This window comes from Megascapheus bottae, chromosome 7 (genome assembly GCF_031878675.1).
Source record: "Megascapheus bottae isolate mThoBot1 chromosome 7, mThoBot2.hap1, whole genome shotgun sequence".
Taxonomy (NCBI): Eukaryota; Metazoa; Chordata; class Mammalia; order Rodentia; family Geomyidae; genus Megascapheus; species Megascapheus bottae.
In genome coordinates this window covers 24,019,765-24,046,265 of record NC_143515.1, presented here as the reverse complement: position 1 = coordinate 24,046,265, position 26,501 = coordinate 24,019,765, and the positions used below count along the sequence as shown (strand labels likewise).

The following is a 26,501-nucleotide window of genomic DNA, read 5'->3' as shown; positions in this document are numbered from 1 at the left end:
AATGAATTCCATGAAGCTGAAACATGCTGTCAAGTGAGGAAAGATTAAGGGATACAAGGGCAGACAAGGGCCGGGAGTTTGGCCTAGTGGTAGAGTGCTTGCCTAGCATGCACAAAGACCCAGGTTCGATTCCTCGGTACCACATACATAGAAAAAAGCTGGAAGTGGTGCTGAAGCTCAAGTGGTAGAGCTCTAGCCTTGAGAAAGTCCAAGGACAGTGCTCAGGCCCTGAGCTCAAGTCCAGGACTAGCAAAAAAAAAAAAAACAAGGGCAGACAAATGGAGAAAAACAGGCCAAATACACTCATAACATTCAAGGTACCTGGGTAAAAAACGAACCAGGTAACTGTATTGGGTGGAGAGATTGGAAGAGACAGGGAAGAATGGTAGAAGGGATATCATTGGTCAAGACATATTGAAATGAAACTCCTTTGTACAAATCCTTAGAGATAATTCTCGAAACATTTCTTTAAAAGGAAATCTCTTCAAATACACAGGTAAGGAAGGCCTAATTCACATCTAGAATACTAGTGGATTCTGTAAAAAAAAAAAAAATCCATTAGCCTGTATAACGTGGTTTTTAGTGTTCCCGGTCTGTGTGGAAGAGAAAGACTGGCACAGATGGGCAGCAGGGCAATTCATGTATCGATACTAGCTAGCCTTGCTGTTTAATATCAGCAGCTCCTAAGATAGTCACTCTTGTTCCCATTATTTAATTACCCAATACTTCTTTTCACTGTTGTGTCATCTTTAATTGAAATATATTACTCTTTCTGTCAGGTGTTCCAATACTTTATCAGCAGAGTCCGTCAGAAGCTACACATTGTTCTCTGTATGAGCCCAGTTGGGGAGGCCTTTCGTTCCCGCTGCCGAATGTTTCCATCCCTTGTGAACTGCTGCACCATTGATTGGTTTGTCCAGGTTAGAGATACCGAGGGTGTCTCTTTGAGAAGTTAGATTTGCGTGCGTGTGTGTGTGTGTGTGTGTGTGTGTGTGTGTGTGTGTGTGTGTTATGTCAGTCCTGGGACTTGAACTCAGAGCATGGGTGCTATCCCTAAGCTTTTTGGCCCAAGGCTAGTGCTCTACCACTTGAGCCATAGCTCCACTTCTGCTTCCTGGTGGTTAATTGGAGATAAGAACCTCATGGACTTGCCTGTCCAGGCTGGCTTTAAACTGCAATACTCAGACCCCAGCTTCCTGAGTAGCTAGGGTTGCAAGCATGAGCCACTGCCACCTAGCTAGATTTGTAATTTTACAGGGTTAATAAATTGAAAATAAATCTACTAGGAAGTTATTCATGTCAGAGATAACGGTGACAGTGACAGTCATAGGACAAAGACAAATCTGAATTTATGAAAGAAGAGACTGCTGAATTAATTGTTCAGAAGTTTCAGATGTTTTCTGTTATTAGTATTTTTTGGAGAGAATCCTTACTGCGGTTTAGATTCGGCTTCTTACTTGTTTGGCTTTCTGGCTTGGATAACACTCTAGCACTTGATCCATGCCTCTGGCTTGTATTTTTGCTGGTTATTTTGGAGATGGAGTCTAGTATGCTTTTATGCTTGGGCTAGCTTTGAACTGTAATCCTCCTGGTCTCAGCCTCCTGAGTTGCTAAGATTACAAGCATAAGCCATCAACATCCATTTTGTCAGAGATCTTGACAAGTACTATATTAGAGGATAGTGAGGAAGGGGGTTCCACCAAGAAGAGGGAAAATGAATCAGACACAGTTTATAGGTAACCATTTTGAGAACTTTCGTCCAACCAAAAGCAGAGAGATAAGAGCTAGGGGGCCGGGAGTTTGGCCTAGTGGTTAAAGTGCTTGCCTAGCATGCACGAGGACCTGGGTTCGATTCCTCGGTACCACATACATAGAAAAAAAAGCCAGAAGTGGTGCTGAGGCTCAAGTGGTAGAGCTCTAGCCTTGAGAAAGTCCAAGGACAGTGTTCAGGCCCTGAGTTCAAGCCCAGGACTGGCAAAAAAATAAATAAATAAATAAACTGGGTTAATAATTGGCAGTCAGTAAATAAACTTGTGATTATAAAAAAAAAGAGAGATAAGAGCTAGAGGGGTGCAGGAGGTCAAGAGAAAAGTATTCCCATTAAAATGGGAACTACAGGGGCCGGGAGTTTGGCCTAGTGGTTAAAGTGCTTGCCTAGCATGCATGAAGACCCGGGTTCGATTCCTCGGTACCACATACATAGAAAAAAAAAAGCCAGAAGTGGTGCTGAGGCTCAAGTGGTAGAGCTCTAGCCTTGAGAAAGTCCAAGGACAGTGCTCAGGCCCTGAGCTCAAGCCCAGGACTGGCCAAAAAATAAATAAATAAATAAATAAAATGGGAACTACAAGCAGAATAGGTGTGTATGATGTGTGTGTGTGTGTGTGTGTGTGTGTGTTCATGCTGACAAAAGTGATCCAGAAAAGAGAAATATGTTGATAATACAACATACAACATTAAGCATTTTGGTACCAACGTCTTTGAGTAAGCAGTATGTGTGGATACCGGGATTGCCCTGGGCAGGAAGTTCACACAGTTTGCCCTTGAGTAACAGAGAGGAGGCCCAGATGCATGTGATGGAGAAGCAGCATGTGAGTAGGAATTCACCAAAGCTCTGTTTGCTTCCAGGGTTTTGTTTCGCTTTTGTGGCATGAGAAACAAAACCATCAGCTGCAGGTAAAGAGGAAAGCAGAAGTGTTAGCAATCTGAAGACCTAGAGTAAATACAAAGAAGTCATGTAGAGTACAAAACTGACATATTAGAAAATGGAGACTCATTTCTGGTTTGCACGGAGGAGCTGGCTGTCAGGAATTGGAAATGGGTCCCGCCGCATGAGGTGTGTTTCTCTACAGCCACACTAAGCTGTTCTGCTTCAGGCCTGGAGTCAATGAACAAATAGTACAAAAACTGCTTCTACGTGTGATCGACAGAGTGGGCTTCCTCTCACATCAACAGGGCTCTCTCAGTACCAGACAGTTTGTCAAAGTAGGGACTAGGGGAGGGCAGGATACAGAGAAAGACTTTTCTTTATTGTTCAGCTGCTTGTCACTGAGCTAACAGAATTTCTTCTTTATTTGCAGTGGCCCAGAGAAGCACTTCTTTCTGTGTCAAGGACATTCTTCTTATCTGTCGATACTGGCAGTGAGGATCTGAAAGAAAAGCTGTCCCTCATGTGTGTGAATGTTCACTTGAGCGTCTCCCAGTTAGCAGAGCGCTACTATGCTGAGCTCCGGCGTCGGTACTACACCACGCCCACCTCCTACCTGGAGCTCATCAACCTCTACCTGAACATGCTCACCGAGAAAAGGAAGCAGCTGATCACAGTAAGTGACATCCAGTATTGTCAAGAAAAACAGAAACATCCCCGGGTTTCTCTTCCTTATATGTCTTTCTGTCAGTGACTCAGTAATGTGAGTACCACTGCTCAAGTATCACAAACTCAGTAGACTAGACCTTGAAACAACATTAAAGAGACCTCTGCAGTATACAATATGGAGGCAGCTCTTTGTCTAGTTACAGGGATGGGGTCTTCAGTGGTCTCTAGTGCTAATGGTTTCCACCAAGACCAAGGCATTTGGTGGGAAACAAACTACATGCAACTCAAGTTAGGCCTCTTGGGGTACAATCTTCAGCCATTATTGAATTCTTATATGCTTTAAGAGAAAAATAAGCTTGATAAACTACCTCTAATGCCCTCTTGAATTGTTGTGGAATTAAAGTTTATGGAGCATTTAGACCACAACCTGATACATATATGGTACCCAGGAACTAATAGCTGTCATTATTATCAGCAGCAGCAGCAGCACCAGATTATTAATATGAGCTAAAATTTCAACATTTTGGTATACACACATACATATACACATATAATGAAATTTATTCATCTAGCAGGAAGAATAAAATGATGCCATTCACAGGAAAGTGGATGTATCTGAAAAGAAACCATTTCTCTCTCATACTTGGATGTTAGAGTTAAAATATAAACACATAGGGTAAACACATACAGGAATACACACATACACACACAAACACATATACATACACATATATACACTATCAAACTCATATGGTATATGCTGGAGTGAGATTCCATGATAAAACCCCTTTGAACAATTATCAGTTGAATAAAATAAACTGCAGGAAGCTAAAACAAGTTTTGTCTGCATAGGATGGAGTTTAAAAGGAGGGAACAAATGAATGAAGAGAAGGGTGGTTGAATGCATTCATAACACTTAGTGCACGTTTGTGAAAATGGAACTGGAAAACTTGAGATGGATATGGATGGGATAAATGGGAGGGGAAGAACGATGAAAAGGTGACACGCATCAAGATGCACTGTACACATAAACAGGCAATTTAAATTGAAATAGTAAAGGCATTATGGTTTAGATATTCAAAATGTTTTTCAGAGGGTTTTTACCTTATGTAACATGTGCCTCATAAAATAATCAATATTTTTAACTAGCCAATTTAAACCACAAAATAAAATGGCTCTTTTGGTATCATTCCTTTTCTCCTAATCAAGAATTTTGCCAAAAGCCACTCAGTGGCTTCCACCTGTTTTCCTAGCTACTCAGGAGGCTGATATCTAAGGATCACAGTTCAAAGCTAGCCCAGGCAGGAAAATTCATGAGACTCTTATCTCTGATTAACTACTAGGGGGACGGGGGAAGAAAAGCCAGAAGTAGAGCTGTGGCTCAAGTGCTAGCCCTGAAAAAAATAAAAAGGCTCAGGGTCAGCACTTAGGCCCTGAGTTCAAGCATCAGGACCAACACACACACACACAACAACAACAACAACAACAATAACAATTACAATAATAATAATAAATTTTTTAAAGAACTTCAGTGCTGAAAAGTAGGACTCAGATTCAGCAACCCATAGCAAAGTGCCCAGTACCCAATTTCTCCAGTCTCTCAATAACTGTGCTCACCATGAGCAAACAGGACCCCTCAGCTGTGGCCACCAGAGATTCCTGTCTCAACTTCATTCATTCATTTTATTCCTCAGGCTACCATGATGAAAGACATGATCATTTCCTGAAGTTCTATTACCTGAACATTTTTCCTAACTTGCAATTTGTACACAACTTGAAGTATTAAAAATAAATTTACTAATTCTGTCAATGTCAAAATCTAATAGATGGTTTATAATGCTCTAATAATAGAAATTTTATGTTGTCATTTAGGCAAGAGATCGGGTGAAAAATGGTCTCACCAAGCTATTAGAAACAAATGTGCTAGTAGATAAAATGAAATTAGATCTTTCAGCTTTAGAACCTGTGCTATTAGCAAAATCTCAAGATGTTGAAGCTCTAATGGAAAAATTGGCATTGGATCAAGAAAGTGCTGATCAGGTATGCCACATAATCTACGGTATGATTGGGATTTTATTCAGCCATTGATCACTTCCATAAAATCATATGTAATCAGATTGTATTATTATAGATATACTTTTTTTTCTGGTCCTGGAGCTTGACCTCACGGCCTGCCTGGATGCTATCCATGAACCTCTTTGCGTTCAAGACTAGTGCTCTACCACTTGAACCACAACTCCACTTCAGTGTTTCTTGAGTAGTTTATTAGACATGATAGTCTCACAGGCTTTTCTTCCCAGGTTGACTTCAAGCCACAATCCTCAGATCTCAGACTTTTGCATAGCTAGAATTACAAGCATAAGACACCAGTGCCCAGTGTTTTACTATATATTTCTTTAAAAATAATTAAGTGATCATTTTTATACCAGTCATGGGGGTTGAACTCAGGTCCTTAGCTTTTTCACTCAAGGCTAGTATTCTACCCCTTGAGCTCCAGTTCTATTTCCAAATGATAAACTTATTGATGCTATTTTTAGAGCACTTTAGCAGTGTCTTTTAGAGTTTAAAGGGCTTTCGCTTGCTTACTTGGTTGGTTGGTTGTTTGAACCAGATTTCACTATCTAGCCTAAACTGGCCTTGAACTCAACATTCTTCTATCTCAGGATCCAGAGTTCTGGGTTTATATGCCACAACACCTGTCTTAGGAATTATTTAAAATTGTAAGCAACCTCTCTTTAGCCAGGCACCAGTAGCTCGCACCTGTAATCCTATCTACTCAACTGGATGAGATTTGAGGATTGTGGTTCACTGCCAGCCTGAGCTTTCATGAAAGTCCATGAGTCCTAGTAACTATCCAAAAGCCAGAAGTGTAGCTGTGGCTTAAATAGTAGAGGGCTAGCCTTGAAGGAAAAAAATTAATAAATGAAAACCTCAAGGACAGTGCCCTGGCCCTGGGTTCAAGCCCTATGAGCAACATGAAAAAACAAGCTCTCTTTAGCAAGCCAGTATATCTCTGTCTCATAGAATTGGTACAGCTCCATAAAAAGGCAAATTTATAAGAAAAATACTACTTGCAACTGTTTCTCTTCTAAAGGAAATGATGGCTATAATTTTATCTCTGTTATTATTGATATGGGATGAGATAGAAAAAGAGCATAAAATGCAATCTAATTATCTTTCATCACTGGTCTAATCCAAAGAGAAAATACAACTCATTGCTATTGGCTTTCTTTTCAAATATTGACATTCAAAGACAGGCTGCATCTCTCTTATCCAAAATGCTTGGAGATCAGAAGTATTTTGGTTTGGAGTTTTTTTCAGATTTTGGAATATTTGCATGTATCATGAGATACATCAGACATAGGACCCAAGCCTAAATACAAAATTCATTCACACATACACCTTATATACATGGCATGGCCTGAAGGTTATTTTTTTATTTTTTTACTTTTTTAAATTTTATTTTATTTGAAGGTCATTTTAAACATTATTTTTAGTACACTCACGTTTAATCTATGGCCTGTCACATGAGATCAAGGGTAGAATTTACCATGTGAAAAATCACTTGGCACTCAAAACCTTTCAGATTTTGAATTTGTAGATTAGGGATGCTCCACCTCTAATGAGATCACTGAAGCAATCACAATTCAATGGTTAGGTCCGCAGTGTTGTGCAAGAAGATCAAGCAATGGCAAAAGTGAAAGCCGAAGAAACCCAAGCAATAGCTGATGATGCTCAAAGAGATCTTGAAGAAGCACTGCCTGCCCTTGAAGCTGCCAACAGAGCACTGGATTCCTTAGACAAGGCAGATATATCTGAAATCCGAGTTTTCACGAAGCCCCCAGATTTGGTCATGACTGTCATGGAAGCCATCTCCATTCTCTTGAATGCCAAGTGAGTAATGCCCAAGCATCTGTTGCCAGCCTATCTGGTGGAACTTTTTTGCTTTTTATTTTCCCCATTTTTAACACACACACACACACACACACACACACACACATACACACAACCATACACCACTCATTCTCCTCTCCAACCTCCCTCCAACTTAATCGGTCATTCAACAAATACTTTTCTATAATGGCTTCTAGTTTCCAAAACTCTATTGTTTTATCATTTTTGTCTACCAAATTTGAGTTATATGTAATCTTAATCATCCAATTCTTTTATGCCTATCATAATTGTATACATAGCTAACTATTACTTGGGTTACTATACTAAGATTAAACTACCCACATGTGGGGGTCATATAATGTTCCCAGAGGAATACATCTTCTGAGCTTTTATATTTCTTGAATTCAATGTTATTAACTTAAGATTTCTGTCTTTCAGACCTGACTGGCCAACAGCAAAACAACTTCTTGGGGACTCTAACTTTCTGAAAAGACTTTTAGACTATGATAAGGAAAACATAAAGCCTCAGATCTTGGCAAAGCTTCAGAAGTATATTAACAATCCGGATTTCGTGCCTGAAAAAGTAGAAAAAGTGTCCAAAGCATGTAAATCCATGTGTATGTGGGTACGAGCAATGGATTTGTACTCACGGGTGGTCAAGGTAGTTGAGCCAAAGAGACAAAAACTTCGAGCTGCACAGGTATGTGAACCATAATGGTTATTTTATAGAAGTAAGAGTTATGACCACCAACCATTCATACTCTGTAGAGTATCAGTGTAGCTATTCTACTGAGATAGTGACAATATTCTTGAAAATTAGCTCTTTTTTGTTTGTTTTGGGGGGTTTTCTGGTTGATCATGGGACTTAAACTCAGAACTTGGGCACTGTCCCTGAGCTCTTTTGATCAAGGCTAGCACTCTTTCACTTTGAGTCACAACTCCGCTTCCCATTTTTGAGTGCCTAGTTTTCAGAGTCTCACAGAGTCTGCCCAGGCTAGCTTCAAACCATGATCCTCAGATCTCATCCTCCGGAGTAGCTAAGGTTACAGGCATGAGCCACCAGTGCTCAGCTTAAATGTTTGAAAGGGTTTTTTTTAGAGGTTTGGGTTGGGGGGGCACATTTAATGGTTTTTGTTTTTATCTTTTTTCTTTTGGTACTGGGGATGGAACCTGGACGTTGCACTTGCTAGGCAAAAGCTTTGCCACTGAACGACTTCCCAGCCCTTTAGCTTTTGTTTGAATCAATAACTGGTAAATTTGTTTGTTTGTTTATTTTTGTGGTTTCTTCTAGAATCAGCCTTTTTCCAAAATAAAACAAAAACGTTGGGGCCGGGAGTTTGGCCTAGTGGTTAAAGTGCTTGCCTAGCATGCATGGAGACCCAGGTTCGATTCCTCAGTACCACATACATAGAAAAAAGCCGGAAGTGGTGCTGAGGCTCAAGTGGTAGAGCTCTAGCCTTGAGAAAGTCCAAGGACAGTGCTCAAGCCCTGAGCTCAAGCCCAGGACTGGCAAAAAAAAAAAATGTTTCTGTGTCTAGTCATCTGAAAAACAGGGAACTATACCTATGGGGTTTTTGAGGTTTGGATGGGTTTTTTTTTTGGGGGGGGGACCGTTGTCTGTTTGGTTTGGTGGGGCTTTGGGGAAGTTGTTTTTGTTTTTATTCTTGTTCTTGTTATCCTTATTTTGCCTGTCCTAGAGCTTAAACTCAGGGCCTGAATGCTGTCCCTGAGTCTCTTTGTGCTCAAGACTAGCACTGTAACACTTGAGCCCTCGTGCCACCTCTGGCTTTTTTTTTTAGTAGTAGTAGTAGTTGTTTATTGGTGATAAGAGTCTCATGGGGACTTTCTGCCCAAGATGGCTTCAATCTGAGATCCTCAGCTCTCAGCCGCCTGACTAGCTAGGATTTCAGGTGTGAGCCACCAGTACCCAGCTTCCTATGGTATATTTGAAGTGCCTGGGAGCTGCAGTATCTGATGATCTAGCTTTGCACTTGAGGAATGCTTTCATAGTGTCATCTGAGATCTGAGAGCCAGATGACCACAATCAGACATAAGGTACTTGCTATTCACAAGAAGAATAAAGAATGATCTTTGCCGAATGCGGTGGCTCATGCCACTACTCAGGAGGCTGAGATCTGAGGATTGAGGTTCAAAGCTGGCCGGGGCACTAAAGTCCATGAGATTCTTATCTCCAATTAACCACCAGAAAACCAGAAGTGGAACTCTGGTTCAAGGGGTAGGGCAGTAGCCTTGAGCTGAAGAGCTGAGGGACAGCGCCCAGGCCCAGAGTTCGAGCCCCCAACGATCAACCAAAAAAAAAAAGAAGAAGAAGAATGATCTTTGAATGAAACAGGTTACAAAGACCTGCAGAAAGTGGCACTGTGGCTCAAGTGGTAGAGCACTAGCCTTGAGCTAAAGAGTTCAGGGACAGCACCCAGGCCCAGAGTTCAAGTCCTACCACTACCAAAAAAAAAAAGGAAAGAAAGAAACTTGCTGATACAGATCAGAGATATTTACTCAACTCTGTCATTGCTCCGCAAAGACAGGCATTGACAATATGTAGATGAATAAGCATGGCTATATTCCAGTATAACTTTATTATGGAGGCTGAAATTCACAGTTCACACATGTAGCACATGTCACCAAATATTCTTCCTTTTATTTTTTCCCCAATCATTTCAAGGTATAAAAAACTCACAAAGCTGAGTCCCAGAGGCTCACTCCTGGAATCCTTACTGCTGAGATATGAGGACAGCAGTTTAAAGCCAACCTGGCAATAAAGTCCCCCCTCAAAAAAAGCCAGATGTAAAAAAAAAAAAAAAAGCCAGATGTGAGCTATGGCTCACGTGATAGAGCACTAGCCTTGAGAAGAAAAAAAAAGGGGGGGAGCCCAAAGAACACACTGCCTATGACCCAAGCTCAAGCCCCAAGACTGGCATAAAAACAAAACGAAATAAAACAACTGGGTAGGGCCAGGGTCCAGTGGCTCATGCCTATAATCCTAGCAATCCTAGCTACCCAGAAGGCTGAAATCCATGAGACGCATATCTCCAATTAACCACCAAAAGGCTAGAAGTGGAGCTGTGTCTCAAGTGTTAGAGCCTTAAGCAAAAAACTAAAAGTCAGTGGCAGCACCCAAGCCCTGAGTTCAAGGCCTGTGATTGGTACCCCTCCTCCCCAAATTAGAAAACTAAGTTTCCATTGCCTAATTCATCATTTAAAATTAATAACCCATGGGTTATGTGTGTAGCTCAGTGGTAAGAGCACCCGCCTAGTGATTGGGAGACACTGCATCCAAAAAAGAAAAAAATAATAATAACACTCCATTGCGACAAAAGATTTGTCTTAAATATTCAGTAAATCTGCTTCTTTACTCATTTGATACTTTATTTTTGTTTTAATTTTGGTTTATTTCTACACTTATATTTTATTCCCCTTTATCTTTCCTAGTATATCAAATTCTTTTTCAACATGTAAAAGACAACATAAATTGTATATTTTTTAAATAATAACTATCATAAATGGACAAGTTAACTCATCCTTCTCATTTAGGTCTATTCTCAAATACTTACTTTATTTTATCAGGCTGAACTTGATGTTACAATGGCTACCCTGAAAGAAAAGCAAGCATTGCTTAAAAAAGTAGAGGATCAGATTCAGGCCTTACAAGACAAATATGACAGAAGCATAAATGAAAAAGAAAATCTAGGTAAGTAAGTCACAGGAGGTAAATTGGGTTGAAAAGGCCTAATTTTCAAAAGTCAGAAGAACTTTCAGGCAGGCAGATGTCCGCTTTTATCTAGCTTATTTTCATTGGACTTCTTCTATTGCTTACCAAGGGTCAAGCACTGCAGCTATTGTATAGATTCAACATCTTCTACCTGATCAAGGCTTCTTGGAGAATGTTGCATTTATAACTCCAAACAACAGATGAATTTGATCTGGAAAATACCTACCACAGGGCCACAGAGAACACTGTTGTCAGCCAGTATAATGACATATTCAAAAGAACATTTGGCATAAAATGGGAAATAGCTGAATTGGTGGGTGGAATTTCACAGAAATGTATTCAAAGCACTGGTTAAATTATTCTAATTCTGCTACAAACCCAAACAGGGAAATCAACTTTTGTAGTATTTAAGGAAAATACTAACATGACCTGATGTTCTTGAATTTTTCTAGCAAAGAACATGGCCCTGACAAATGCTCGCCTAATACGTGCTGGAAAACTGACGGCTGCATTAGGAGATGAACAGGTCCGCTGGGAAGAAAGCATACAAAAGTTTCAGGAGGAACTGTCAAACATCATTGGAAATGTGTTCATAGCTGCAGCTTGTGTGGCTTATTATGGGGCTTTCACGGCCCAGTACAGGCAATCGGTAAGAAAACAATTTCTCTAAAGAGTGATAAAAAAAAAACATTGGATCTGTTGAGGGTGGAGACTGATTCTTCTGAGTTCATATGAAGGCCTTCCACTATGGTGGCTCATCAGGGTGGAAGTTTCTGTGTGTGTGTGTGTGTGTGTGTAATATGTGTGTAATGTGTGTATATGTGCATATGCATATATATAAATATACATTGTATACACACATATATAATGTGTGTACATATTGTAAATATTGCCAAGCCCCTCTTCCCATTTTCTAGGGGTTAATTGGAGATAATTGCCTCAGGTCCTTTTGTGACCAGGCTGGCTTCGAACCTTGATCCTCAGATCTCAGCCTCCTGAGTAGCTAGGATTACAGGCATAAGGTACCACACCCCGGCTTACACTTAACATTTTTAAATTAAATCTCCACGTGCTTTTCCATACTCTCCGAAAAAGGGCAGTACACCTGTGTTTGAAAATCACTGTGACAGCCTAATCATTTTCACATGACTAAACTGAAGTTCAGATAAGGGAGTCACATACCCAAAGTCATAGTCAACAGCATAATTGTAGCACTAGGTCTCCTGATTTTTTTAAATTGACTTTTGTGCCTTATTCTCTAATGCCAAGAGCCTGCAGGGACTGGTAAGATTTAGTTCTTCTACCCACTAGCTTCCCTCTGCCTACCACTTAGCATGGGCCCTCACTTAACTGAATGTTTCCTGACTACATACACACAAGCTTCCTTCTTTGTATAGCTTATAGAATCCTGGACTGAGGACTGCCTGAAACTGGAGATCCCAATTGATCCTTCCTTCAATCTCATTAACATCCTTGGAGATCCTTATGAAATAAGGCAATGGAATGCAGATGGACTGCCTCGTGACCTGACATCAACAGAAAATGGAATTTTGGTTACACAAGGGAGACGATGGCCTCTGATGATTGACCCCCAGGATCAGGTCTGCAACAAATGCTTGTGATTAGTGGTCTGTTTGCCCCACTTCAAATTGGTCTGTTATGAATGGCAAGATTTACATTGGTACCATCATGGAAATTTAAACCTCGGGAGAGATTTTATAAGCCAGCTAGTCTACATCTCTCAATTGGTGGATGTAGGAAGTAAGAAAGAACTTGTCTGCCTGTTATTTGTTGTGTCCTTGTCTGAGGGCTTAAACTCAAGATCTGGGTGCTGTCCCTAAGCTTTTTTGCCCGTGGCTAGCATTCTATCACCTGAGCCACAGTTACACTTCTGGCTTTTGGAAGTCCACATAGGATAGAATTTAGGACAAGCTTACCTGGAATTTATACACTCCCATTACCTGCTCCCCTCAATCCATTCATCAAGTTAGACTAAATAGGAACTGGAAAAGGGAGCCATTGTAAAAGCAAGAGAGACAACCTTGAATGCCAGAAGCATGGACTTTTTCCTAGGTGACCCTTTTCATAATTTGTTTTACATTTGAGCTAGGACTCTTTCTAAACATTAAATTTAAAAGGTTTTATTGAAGATTTTTTTTATTCAGTCATATTTTATGTCTCCAGTGTGCTGCTAGATTGCACAAAACTTCAACTTTATCATAAAATTTCCTCTGTGCATCAAGTATGTAACTTGTGAAATATTAATCTTATATTACCTAAAAACTAACACAGACCCTATAGAAACTCAGTTAACTCAGAAAGTTCCCAAACAAGCTGTGGACTGTAAACTCTTGTTAACAGAACTCAGGGAACAAAAGACAAGAAACCAAGTGGACAAGCACAATGAGGAAAAGGCATATGGGCAGCTTCCCCCCATTCCGGCCATAGTTTCTGACCCCTCCTCTTGCCCACCAAGACTGTGGGCCAGACTCAGATAGAAAAAGATATGATAGTTCAAATGACTCCCCAGAAGCAGGTTATGATTTGAGTGATCACTCACTGTGACAGAACAAAGTTGTGCAGTTCTGTATAAATGTTACAATCCTATTGGCCTCTGTAAGTGGTCAACTAGTGCTACATGGTCAGTGTGTTATAAAAACCCTGGAACCAAAGGAGTCAGGGCTCTCAACTCTGACCCACTGTGTTGGCGATGGCTGTGAGTCCAGGCTTGAGCTTGCAATAAAAGACTATCATGCGCTTAAAAAAAAAATTCCTCTGTGCTCTCTTATATAGGCCAACCGTTGGATCAGGAATAAGGAAAGCAAAACTGGGTTAAAGATCATTAAACTTACAGACACTAATTTCTTGCGATTACTTGAAAATTCCATCCGACTTGGTTTACCTGTCTTGCTGGAAGAGGTTTGTCTTTCACTTTTCATTTCTACCTCTAGTTCCCAAGTGTCAGATCTTATCTGGGATTCTATCCAGACCACATCTGCACAATACAGATGGCATAAATCAAGCCTGGTACTAATAGCTCACATTTGTAGTCTTAGCTACTTGGGAGACTGAGAATAGGAAGACAGAAGTTCAAGGCCGGCCTGGACAGAAAAAGTCCGCATGACCCTTTCCCAGCCCATACCCCGGTGCAATTGTATATACCAGTCTTATTTTTTCCAGTCCTGGGGCTTGAACTCAGGGTCTGAGCACCGTCTCGGGGTTTCTCAAGGCTAGAACTCTACCACTTGAGCCACTGTACCACTTGTAGCTCTTTCTGTGTATGTGGTACTGAGTAATCAAACCCAGGTCTTCCTGTATGCTAGGTAAGCACTCTTAGCACTAGACCAAACTCCCAGCCCTATATCAGCCTTCTTAAGTTACATAAGAGGCTAAGATCAGAAAGATTACAGTTCCTGACTAGCTTAGCAGTAAAAGTCCATGAAATTTCATCTCAACAGAAAGCTGGTCGTCGGTTTGCTCATTCTAATGGAAGAAATAGTTTGTTAATGAATTTCTCATTTTCAGGTAGTTTTGGCATTAACAGGGTCAGTGTTTGCTTTCTGACACGGCTAATTCACAAGCCTCATTGTAAGCCTTAAACATTAAGAGATTGTGGCGTTTTTCTAACTTTGTGTGCAAATGTTTCTTTTTACTTGTTTTAGTATGATTTAATTGGGTTTTTGTTTGTTTCTATAATCAGTTTAAACAGCTTTTTTTTTAACTTTCAGCTCAAAAGTTTGGTTTTCAGGATATAGTTTACTAATCCCTTAGAACAACCAGAACATGAACAGACCCTTCCTTTTGCTGAGGGCCAGCGGGCTCCCAGTCCTTCCTTTTTTGGCATGTTTCCCATAGAGGAGAATACTGTACAAGATTAGTATAAAACACGCATATCCTTTATCTGTTCTTATGTCCTTAGATTGTGGGTGATATAATCATTGGCAAAAAAGAAAAAAATACTGTTGGAAGTAGTATAAAGACACTGAGATAGATACATAGATATCTAGATAAAATCCCATTTTTTAAAAAAAAAATGCTCATTCAAAGTACATTTTGAGGTCCTTCAAGGAATGTTGACAGCTTGATGCCATCCATTTTAATTCTGTGTTGTTTCGCTTATTTTGTTTTGTTTCCACTTTTAAGCTCAGAGAAACCCTGGATCCGGCTCTAGAACCCGTTCTTTTGAAACAGACATTTATCAGTGGTGGGCGACTACTCATTCGTCTGGGAGACTCGGACATTGATTATGATAAAAACTTCCGGTTCTATATGACCACCAAGATGCCGAATCCCCATTATCTGCCTGAGGTATGGGCTGCCCGTCTAGAGTCATCAACCCAACTGGATTATTGTGTGCACTGAGTCTCTGGAGGATAGAGGCTGAGGAAAAGAGCTAACCACCCCTGCCATTCTCCTTCTTCCATCGCTGTAGCATCCCCTTGCCCTTGTACTCTCCCTCCCACTTCACTCCCAAGTCCTCATTCTACTTCCAGTCATGTTCTCCTCACTGTCTACTCAGATTCCAGACCAAGGCCCCTGCCTCATGGTGCCGTGGCAGGGAAGTCAGATAGAATCTGAAGGGTAGATGGTGCTTAGAGTACTGAGGCATCACAGGGCATGCTTAGAGTGTGAGGCATGCGCAGGCAGGGTCTGGATAATGATGAACCACGTTCCACTGAAGACTTCCTCTTTGTGTTACCAGTGTGCACGTAAGTGTATCTGTGCTCTTCTCTTCCAGGTATGCATTAAAGTCACCATCATCAATTTCACTGTAACCAAATCAGGCCTGGAGGACCAGTTGTTAAGGTAAAAAAAAAAAAAAAAGGAGGGGCATAGACACAAGAAGGCATTTGTTTAGAAGTTTGACAAAGAAAAATATGAGTGTATGAAAGCATCCCATATAACTCAATCAAAGCAAATAGTAAATGACTACTCAGTAAGCAGAAGACGCTGGGCACTGTTGGCTATAATCCTGGTTCCTCAGGAGGCTGAGATCTGAGGAACACAGTTTGAAGCCCACCCAGACAGAAATGTCCGTGTTTCTCAAGTCGTAGAGCCCTGACCTTGAGAAAAAGAAAATGTAGTGTTGCTAGGCTTAAAACCAATGAGATAGATTGATGATAGCTAATTAGAGAGAGACATAGATACATAGATCATAACTAGATCTTTAAATAGACATATCACAAATTAAGACTACAGGTTGAGAAATGTGTCATTAGGGAAAACCATAAAAAGTATTTATACAAAAACAACTAGAGCAAAATATCAGTAAGGAACATAGTCTTCCAGACTGCTGTTACAAGTGCAGTCACATGTCACCGGGAAGCACACGATTGTATTCGACCAACATGTATTCACATGTGTGTACATATGTGTATATTAACTCCAAAAGAATAATTTGAGTGCACATTATTTTTTAAAAAATGCACCTTATGTTTGAGTCAAAATTATCCCAGTTTGTACCTGTTTACCACTGAGCTAAGACCTGTTTTTCTCATTTCTTTTAGGAATTCTTCCAGCTTCTAACTTAACCTAGGCTCATTTCTTTCCAATTAAGAATAAAATGCATTTTATGGATGTATTCTTAAAAAAACCCAGCTGAACATTTAACATACCAGCTAAACTTACCTAGATAGTCACTAAACTACCTGGAACAAAAATCACCCAATGAGAAGGGCAAGGTTGAGACCAGTTATGGGGGGATACAGAGTCTCACTGTTCTGCATGGCTGAGGGCTCTGAAAGGGGACCTGACGGCCTGTATTCTGGGGAGAGGCAGCTCAATCCACCTGCATTCTGAGAAGCCACCATCTAGTTCATTTGCCTGCTCTCTCACAGGCAGCCCTCTGTAACCAGTTACTCACATCTCCTCCCAGGCCCTCACCATTCTAAACACCAGAGTTCAGCCCCCTGCCTCCTGGACACTGAGACCACAACTCTCAGGGGACTCCCACTGGGCCATACTTGGGTTCAATTCCTTCATACCACATACATAGAAAAAAGCTGGAAGTGGTGCTGTGGCTCCAATGGCAAAGCTCTAGCCTTGAGAAAGCCCAAGGACAGTGCTCAAACCCTGAGTTCAAGCCCCAGGACTGGCAAAAAAAAGGGGGGGGGGGGTTCATAAAAACTGGAAGTTTGTTTTAATCTCCCATATCAATATAAAAAAAGAATGTTGTAGGCAGCATTTTCAGCTTGGCTCAGGCTAATTAGAGAGAGAGATCAAATCGTTAACCAGAAGCAGGTTTCTTTGTAACTATGGCAGGCACAGATCTTTGAAACACAGGAAAATCAGAACTGACAAGTAGAAGAGACAAAATGAACACACAGATTTGACTAGTAACATGAATACTTAGTTAAATAGCTTTCTGAATAAGAACATTTGCAGCTCTTGTGTTTTATCGACTGTTCCTGATATCCTAGCAAATCAAGTTGAGTGAGATAAGTCAAGACCAAAGGAACAAAAGGCGCAAGGTATTCTTAATATGTGGCTATTAGATCCAAACAGTACAAGAGTGATATGACTCACTATTTGGGTACCCAAGGTTATGGACATGGTATTGGAATATAAACATAACTACATAGACATAAAAATCTATGATGGGGGGCCGGGAGTTTGGCCTAGTGATAGAGTGCTTGCCTAGCATGCACGAATACCCGGGTTCAATTCCTTGGTACCACATACATAGAAAAAAGCTGGAAGTGGTGCTGAGGCTCAAGTGGTAGAGCTCTAGCCTTGAGAAAGTCCAAGGACAGTGCTCAGGTCCTGAGCCCAAGCCCAAGCCCGGCAAAAAAAAAAATCTATAATGGGCTATATACTCTATAGACATAATATTTTATTGCATACATTAATATGTACCTATAACCTAAAAACCCTCAGCTTAATTTTAATTATGTTCTAAAATTTAAGTGCCAGTGATTGTATATACAGATTCCTTTCTTGAATACTTGTTTGTTAAACATGACATTTGAAATATGATGTAAAAATCAATGTTAATAAATTCTTTAATAAAAAAGAACAATTGAAAACACAGAAAGAAACATAGAAATAGCTTTAAATCACTTACAAAGTGTAATTCAGGTGTCCCAACTTTGGTCCTAGTGATGTAGTGCGACTTGAAAAACCTGACTTGGAAGAACAAAGAGTTCAGCTCATTGTGAGGATCAACAGCGACAAAACCCAGCTGAAAGCCATTGAAGATAAAATTCTGAAAATGCTCTTTCAGTCTGAAGGAAATATTCTGGACAATGAGGAACTTATTGATACTCTCCAGGAATCAAAGGCAAGTGGAATCATTTCTTCCTACTCCCAATTGCAGTGTATACTTCCTTCAACATATTTTAAAACAAATCCTATATTCTCTAAGAACTGCTAAAGTTTGCAGTTACCAAACACAGCTGAGTTTAAGAGTTCAAATGTTCTCTTGCAAATGAGAAGGAGGAGGAAGAGGAGGAGGAAAAAACAACTACTCTACTTTCCCATTTCTTTAGCCTGGAGTTCTGCATTATCAATGCCTCCAGCTTTCCAGGGTATGAGGAATTATTTGTTATTGGGCCTCCAAAACCCAACTGGTACCATATTGACATCCCATCTCTATTTCTGTGAAAGCTTTGGCTGTGTCCAGTATTGATGATTTCCTCTCAACTCTACTACTTTCCCCTTGGTCCCTAAGTACAGAGAGAGAGTTTGAGTCTTCTGACACAACTTCAGTATGGAATCCCACCCCTTCTTTTCCTATTGAATAGAGTGGACAGAGTGGACTTAAACTTCAATGTGGCAGGTGGCCACTAAGCAAATGTAGCCATTAACCACTCCGAACCTGACTTCTGAACTTAAGTGTGCTGCCAGATATCAAATACTTGTATTAAACGTGTAATTTTTACATAGTTAATATGTTGCTTTTGATGTACCTTGATTTTTTTATACTGAGTTAAACAAAACATATTGTTTAAATTAAGTTCACTGCTTCATTTTGTTTTTCATAAATTGGGAAATGTGGAGGTTCTATGTGGCTGCCATTGTGTTTCTCTTGGAAACCATTGGTTTAGACAGAAATCCAGTGGTGCCCATCACCTCTCCTTCCAGCTGAACAATACTGGCACGCTGATCCCATAGTGATTTTTGTGGTCCTGCACTAAAGCCTTAAATTTCTAAAGCAAAAGGAACTCCTGACCAGAAATATCTACAGCTCAAAAAGAGGATAGAGAAGCAAACAGAGAAAGAGAGACTATGAAACTAAGAAAAGAGAAACTTAGAAAGTCTGTTGGCCAAAAGACTTCCCAGAGCCAGGAAAAAAAAAACAAAAGTCATAAAGAAAACAAGCGACCTTAGACATGGCTTCTTGCTTTAGTTCCTAGCCCTTCACAAATGTCAGCTTCACCCTTCCCTGTAAGATTTTTTTCTTACTTGACATCTCTGGCCATAAAAGAAATGCAAATCAACCAAGACATGTGAAAGGGTATCAATGTATGTGAATTAATGCACCTTCTATCTGGCAAATATCATGTAACCCTTTTACTAATTACAATAAAAAAAGAAATGCAAATCAAAACAACTCTAAGATTCCACCTCAATCCAGTTAGAATGGCCATAATCAAGAAATCTAATAATAACAGATGCTGGAAGGGATGTGGCCAGGAGAGATCACTACTACACTGCTGGTGGGAGTACAAACTTGTTCAACCACTATGGAAAGCAGTATGGCAGTTCCTCAAAAGACTAAACATAGAGCTCCCCTATGACACAGCAATTCCACTACTTGGCATTTACCCAATCGTCCAGAAACAAGGACATACTAAATCCACCAGCACAACAATGTTAATTATAGCAGATACCACTCAGTTGATGAGTAGATAACAAGATGTGGTATTTATACACAATGGAATTCTATGCTGCTGTCAGAAAGAATGACATCACCCCATTTGTAAGGAAAGGGAAAGACTTAGAAAAAATCATATTAAGTGAAGTAAGCCAGACTCAAAGGAACATAGGCTCAATGGTTTCCCTCATTTGTCATAATCTGTAGAAACCTTGGGCTCTCCTAGCAGAGATTTACAATAGAACAAAACCTAGATACATAAGGCCATATAGAATGACCCTAAACAAAAGGACCTCCAGGATATAGAAACAAAAGCCATATAATGAGTGATTGTTGTCCTTAATGTACTATGTTATCTCACATCTCTTTTGCTGTCCCTGGTTATCTCATATAGTTACAGTATTTCACCTGATTATCTGATATATTGTATATTAGCATAGGAAGGGAGGAAAACAAGATGAGGGCTGGGGATAGTGGGAGGGAAATGGGGACCAAGACATGAGAAAGGATATCAATGTTTGTGAAGTAATGCATCTTCTATCTGGTGAATATAATGTAATCCTTCTATTAATTACAATAAAAAATATACAAAGAAAAAAAAGAAAGGAAATCATTCTGAGTGGACAGACTTAATGAACTGAAAGACTTTACAGGGAGTTTTGTCTTTCTCTACCTGTGGTAAACTGAGTGGGTTCCAGCTTACTCATAACTGTCCCCTTCTGATTACAATAGCTCAAAACTTATATAGAAAAGGCTATATAGGATGAGGCTAAATGAAAGGATCTCCAGGATATGGAAACAAGAGCTATATAATGTGATTGTTCTTAATGTACTATGTTATCTCTTGGTTGTCTCTTGGTTATTCTCATATTGTTACAGTATCTTACCTTGTTATCTGGTATATTGTATATACCTTTGTTTATTTGAAATAGGAAAGGGAAGGGGAGAAAACAAGGGGAGGAGAAGGGTTTGGGGGAGAGAAATAGGAATAAACACATGAGAAGGGGTAGCAATAGATGTGAAGTAACGCATCTTTTATCTGGCAAATATAACTGTAACCCTTCTATTAATTACAATAAAAAAGAAAAACATTTTTTAAAAATATTGTTTCCTTATACCTACACCTGGCAATGCTAGGAAAAGAATAGGAATGTTACCATCTTCTCCATCCAGGGTGGCAGGTGGGATCACTTCCTTCCAGTGGTCCCTCACTCCTCTTTTAGGCATTTCCCTGGGTGTGCCTTCTTTATATGTGTCTCCACTGCTCATGAAGACGTTAGGGATCGATCAGGCATGCTGCCATGTTTCTGTTTTGTAGCAATTCATCTGGAGAAGTCCTGATCCAGTCTTTTCAGGTCTTCTTAAATTTCCCATGCTCCTTTGCCCTTTTCAAATGAACCCTAGAAAGAAGGAGGATGAATGAGAGAAGGTCCTGAGATTCACTGTTGCTCTGGAACCCCAGTGGTTAAAATCACCAATTCATTCTGTCTTATTTCTTTCCTTAATATTTTTCCTTTCCTTATCATTTCGGTATTATTGTTCTGTATTGCAGTATTTTTCTGAAGCAGACTCCTGAGAATTTTTGTGTGTGTTTATGCAGATCACTTCTGGTGCCATTAAAATCAGACTGAAAGAAGCAGAGGCCACTGAGCAGATGATCAATGTGGCCCGGGAGAAGTACCGCCCAGTAGCCGCTCAGGGCTCTGTGATGTACTTTGTCATTGCAAGCCTCTCAGAAATAGATCCTATGTATCAGTATTCACTAAAGTACTTTAAACATGTAAGTGCGATGGAGGTGGAGGTGGTGGTGGTGATAAGATTCATCCCTGTGGCTTTTCTAAATCCGGTGGAAGCATTCCTGCAACAGAACATCCATGAGTCTAGTTCCTGGAGAGCTGATGCATGGTTTAAGAATGGCCTCGCCAGGAATGGTGGTGCACACCTGTAATCCCAGCCACTTGAGAGACAGAGGCAGGAGGATCGAGGCAGGAGGCCAGCCTAGGAGGTTAACATGAGACCCTATACACACACACACACACACACACACACACACACACACACACACACGCACACACACACGCATGCCACCCTGAAAAGCAAATGGATTGGAAGCATGATTCATGATTCAAAGAAGCATCAGAACTGGGGTTCAGTCCTCAATATTAAAGAACAGTTCCACTCATCATGCCTCCAAAAGATTCCAGTACCCAGCATGCACAGCATACCAGAGAGTAAGAGAAGAAAGCAGCTGCTTTGCAAACTGCATTTTTCTCTTAGTTTTCTCAACTTGCTTGTTTTCCTTCTTGCCTGTCTTCTGTTCTGAGTCACAGTTCTCCTCCATTTATTTCTACTTTCTCTTCAGTGGTCCCATTTCCTTTCTGTTGCTAGTGTTGTCTATGTTAGATCTCAAGATACTAACAGCACCAGGCTTCACCAAGCTTGCTTCTTATGTCTCTTATTTTTCCTGAGAAATCTCTGCCTGGCATTGATGGCTCACACCTGTAATCCTAGTACCCAGGAGGCTGAGATCTGAGGTTTGTAGCTCGAAGCCAGCTGAGCAGGAAAGTCCATGAGACTCGTATGTCCAATAAACTATTTTTTAAAAAGCCAGTAGAGCCACTCACCTTGAGCAAAAAAGTACAGGACAGTTCGCAGGCCCTGAGTTTAGGCCCCAGGATCAGCATTTAAAAAAAAAAATTTAAAGGAAGGAAAAAGGGAGGGAGGGAGAAGAAAAGAATCTTCTTTTAGTTCCCTCTATGATTGTGAGACTTTCTGGCCTTATTTTGGTCTCTCTATTTTATCTAATACTCACAATTGAGTTTCATGGGATGTCTGGTGAACCCCTTGTTGACTTAGCAACAGCACACCTGAGCTGGCTTCAAAATACAAGCCTTCCAATCTCAGCCTCCAGAATAACTAGGATTCCGCTGACACAGACAAAATACATTTCTTGATCTGCCATGGTCCTCACTTGGCTGTCAGCTTCCAGTCCGTGTTGATGTCCCCTGGAGCTTAGCTCCATCCTAGGCATTGGACAAACAACATCTCTCTTTTCACCTTTGTCCCTTGGGCTGTGGCACATGAATCACTTTCCCCTAGTTGGACTTCTCCATAGTCTCTGCTGTATAATCCCCTCACGCTGTGACTTCCAGGCAGAGCTATGTGTTCAGGCTCTTCTCCGCTTCCCCACACAGACTGGGGCCTTGGAGATTTGCCTTTGATGGTACTTGGAAGTTTCAGGAAGTGGACAGGCCTAACCTGACCTGCCCGTGCCCAGTCCATCCAGGCACCATCCCTGCTGCCTTTCCAGTCTCCTCTTAATATGGGGCACCAGTAAGTGAGCTCCCGAGATCACAAAAAAGGGAGGGATGAAAGTCAGTTTCTCTTATTTCAAGACAAATTCCAGCATGTCCTTACCACTTCCTGAGAATGACCTTGAGGAAGCACTAAGAAAAACACAAGTGCTTCCCAGTCTTTAACAGCTCTCATCCTAAAGGAAGAACTTATCAAATATAAACTGAAAATGGTCCTGCAGCCCCTCTCCATTTTTCAGAGTTTCTTCTATCCAGTGACACATTTTGAACACTGTCCAGAGTTTGGCATTGGTCCATGTCTGGTCTACAGCAAAGGGAAAGTACAGGGAGAACAAGAGAGTCACGTGTCGAGTTGGGATGAGTTCTAGATTGTTTTCATAGGACAGTGTTCATCTTGCTCGCTGAATGTGGTGATGGGGAGGAAGAAAAGGAGCAGGGATTTTTTTTCTCCTTCACAGAGAATGAATTCATTCACAAATATTGTTCTTTCTTTCTCACAGTTATTTAATACAACCATTGAAACCTCAACCAAGACAGATGACCTTCAGGAACGCCTGGGCATACTCCTGGAACAAACTCTCCTAACTGCCTATGTCAACGTTTCCAGGGGGCTGTTTGAACAGCATAAGCTCATCTACAGCTTCATGCTGTGTGTGGATATCATGCGTCTACATGGATCAGTAACTGAAGCAGAATGGAATTTCTTCCTGCGAGGTTCTGCAGGGATGGAAAAGGTAACTATCATGCATTCAGAGGGCAAAGGTAGTTCCAGGTAGAGAAGCACCTTTCCACACTCCATGGGGACTATGGCAGCTGCAGGATGTGTAGCTCATTGTAGAGAGAGCCCAGGGCACAGAGCAGTGCAGCCTCCAGCCAGCGGTGCCATCTTAATAATACTTGACCTCTTCACGAAGCAGTATCCTCACCTGCAGGACTAACCTGTGAGCCAGAGGGTGTGAACATGCCGTGGAAAGTTGACCATCTGACACAATGAAGCATTGTGAACTAAGAACTAAAGAGAAGCTAAAGAACTTTTAGGAACACAGTAATGTATGGTCGTGTATGGACTCTAAGTTTCTAAAGTCCCTGTCCATTCCATGTGAGCTGCTACTTTTTGTGAACAGTATATTTTGAAAAGTTGAAAATGTGTTTTAAATACCATCAGTTTAAAATGTGTTTTCAATGTCATCTTGAATGTGAAATGTCTCTCAAATACCCATCTGGCTCAAAAACCCTACAGTCTTCTCCAGAATTTTTTTCAGAAGTTTTGGGTTAGGCTTTAGATACCTCAACATTTATTCAATAGTTCCATGACCCACGATATATAATCCATAATCGGATAACATGATTTGCACTGGGAAAAGACTATGCAGGCACTCTACCACTTTAGCTGCACTACACTTCCAGCACCTGTTGGATATGAAGATAACTCTGGCTGTCTTTTATATAGGATCTAAAATGGATGGTGATAGTGGCTGCACAAAAAAGGGTTTGTGTGTGTGTGTATGTGTGTGTGTGTGTGTGTGCCATCAGTGCCAGCTCTATAACTGTTAATATACTTAACAGTTATTGGATTACATACGTGCTAGATATCTAAAGTTTTGAACTCAAGGCCTCATACTTTCCAAGCAAGGGGTAACCTGAGCTACACTTATGCCCTTTTGCTTCAATTATTTGTGAAATAGGCTGTTGTGTTTTGATTAGGCCAACCTAGACTGCAATCCTCCTACTTCCACAAACCGGGGTGACAGGTGCATATCACTGCACCTAGCTTTTTAAATATATTTTTGTTGTTGTTGTTGTTGTTGTTGTTGTTGTTTTCACCTGGCTGGCCTCAAACTGTAATCCTCCTGATCTCTGCCTCCTAAGTAGTTAGGATTCTACACACGAGCCACTAGGCCTGTCTGGATTGTGTACTGTAAATCGGTAAGATGCATGATATGAGATCTGTGTCTAATGAATCTGTTTTGAAGTGTAGTATAGAATGTCAGGCAGATATTCTGAGAATTTTCAAAAAACCACCCTTAGTCTATAATAACAGCTATGCCTCTTGTAAAACTGTTTGCCATAGATGTAATCTTGCCAGGTAGCAAAATAGAGACTTCTAAATATATCTATAGTGATTAGATATCTCCTTGTCTCAGCTAAGATGATTCACCCTTTCTCAGCAATGATTACTCCATTCCTCAGCTCTCTTTCCTTCTAGGGGAGGACACCTGGCAATTCACTTTGGACTCTAGTTCTACAGATTTAAAAAAAAAACTGTAGATTCAGAGAACACTGATGTAGGACGTTGTGCCAGAGCCTGGAAGAGAGCTTTGGCCTCTGTGCATATCAGACTGAGAAGACACATCGGCCTTCTTTTGTCATTGTGGTTCATAATTCAATTATATCTCATCAACTGTCCTCTGTGCAGAAATCCACCAGAGGAGAGACTCAGCACCCCTTCTGTAGCATCAAATCTTATTACTTGTCCTAGGAAAATGTTTATTTTAAATGAGTTATTAGAGCTTGATTGTTCCCTTAAATAAGGTAAAAGGGCTGCCTTTGTGAATTGTTACTCATTTAATTTTTTGTCTTCTTACAGGAGCGCCCTCCTAAACCAGAAATTCCCTGGCTACTTCCTGCCACTTGGTTTGCATGCTGTGACTTAGAAGAATCACTTCCAGTTTTTCAAGGCCTTACATGGTGTTTGCAAGTGCAACCCATTTACATAGTCATAGGTAATATGACAAAAAAGGACCTGATATACAAGGGTCGTGTATAGACTTTAGAATTCCAACTTCTGTGTCTTCTTCAGTCTTATTTGCAATGACATTTCACTGTGAAATTTCTTCATTTCTCGTATTTAAGAAACTGAAGATTATTTTCACAATTTCTTAAGTTGAATGCTTAGCCCACATATAGCTGGTGGTACTCAGGTTTGAACACCAAGGCCTCACACTTGCTCACCTAACACTTTACTACTTGAGGTACACCTCCAGCTCTGCTTTATTTCCTAGGTGTGTGTGTGTGTGTGTGTGTGTGTGTGTGTGTGTGTGTGTGTGTGTATGTGTGTGTGTGTGTGTGTGTGTGTGTGTGCCTGCCCTGGGGCCTAAACTCGGGGTCTGGGCAATGTGTCTGAGCTTTTGTACTCAAGGTTAGCATTCTACCACTTGAGCCACAACTCCACTTGTGGCATTTTTTGCTGGTTAATTGGAGATAAGAATCTCATGGTCCTTCCTGCCTAGGCTAACTTTGAACATCAGTGCAAGGATCTCAGCTTCCTGAATAGCTAGGATGACAAGTGTGAGCCACCAGTGCCCAGGTACCAGTTTTTTTTTTTAAAGAGATGAAATGCCTCTGACTTTTCTGACTGGATTGGCTTTGAACCATGATGCTCCACATCTCAGCCTCCTGACCAGTTAGTTTACATGCATGAATCACTGGAACCCA

The 26,501-nt window shown here is 40.7% G+C and overlaps 1 protein-coding gene across 1 annotated transcript in view; it reads left to right on the top strand.

Moving 5' to 3' along the window:
* Positions 1 to 26,501, top strand: part of Dnah6 (dynein axonemal heavy chain 6) — a 171,399-nt gene that overhangs the window by 118,313 nt on the left and 26,585 nt on the right. Inside the window, exons 48-62 of the mRNA XM_090336588.1 lie at positions 780 to 920; positions 3,078 to 3,320; positions 5,186 to 5,353; positions 6,972 to 7,207; positions 7,646 to 7,907; positions 10,793 to 10,916; positions 11,390 to 11,586; positions 12,335 to 12,538; positions 13,731 to 13,856; positions 15,081 to 15,245; positions 15,676 to 15,743; positions 18,036 to 18,216; positions 21,353 to 21,532; positions 23,567 to 23,800; positions 25,654 to 25,789. Coding sequence (XP_090192714.1) covers positions 780 to 920; positions 3,078 to 3,320; positions 5,186 to 5,353; positions 6,972 to 7,207; positions 7,646 to 7,907; positions 10,793 to 10,916; positions 11,390 to 11,586; positions 12,335 to 12,538; positions 13,731 to 13,856; positions 15,081 to 15,245; positions 15,676 to 15,743; positions 18,036 to 18,216; positions 21,353 to 21,532; positions 23,567 to 23,800; positions 25,654 to 25,789 — 2,665 coding nt within the window. The remainder of the gene's footprint in view (positions 1 to 779; positions 921 to 3,077; positions 3,321 to 5,185; positions 5,354 to 6,971; positions 7,208 to 7,645; positions 7,908 to 10,792; positions 10,917 to 11,389; positions 11,587 to 12,334; positions 12,539 to 13,730; positions 13,857 to 15,080; positions 15,246 to 15,675; positions 15,744 to 18,035; positions 18,217 to 21,352; positions 21,533 to 23,566; positions 23,801 to 25,653; positions 25,790 to 26,501) is intronic.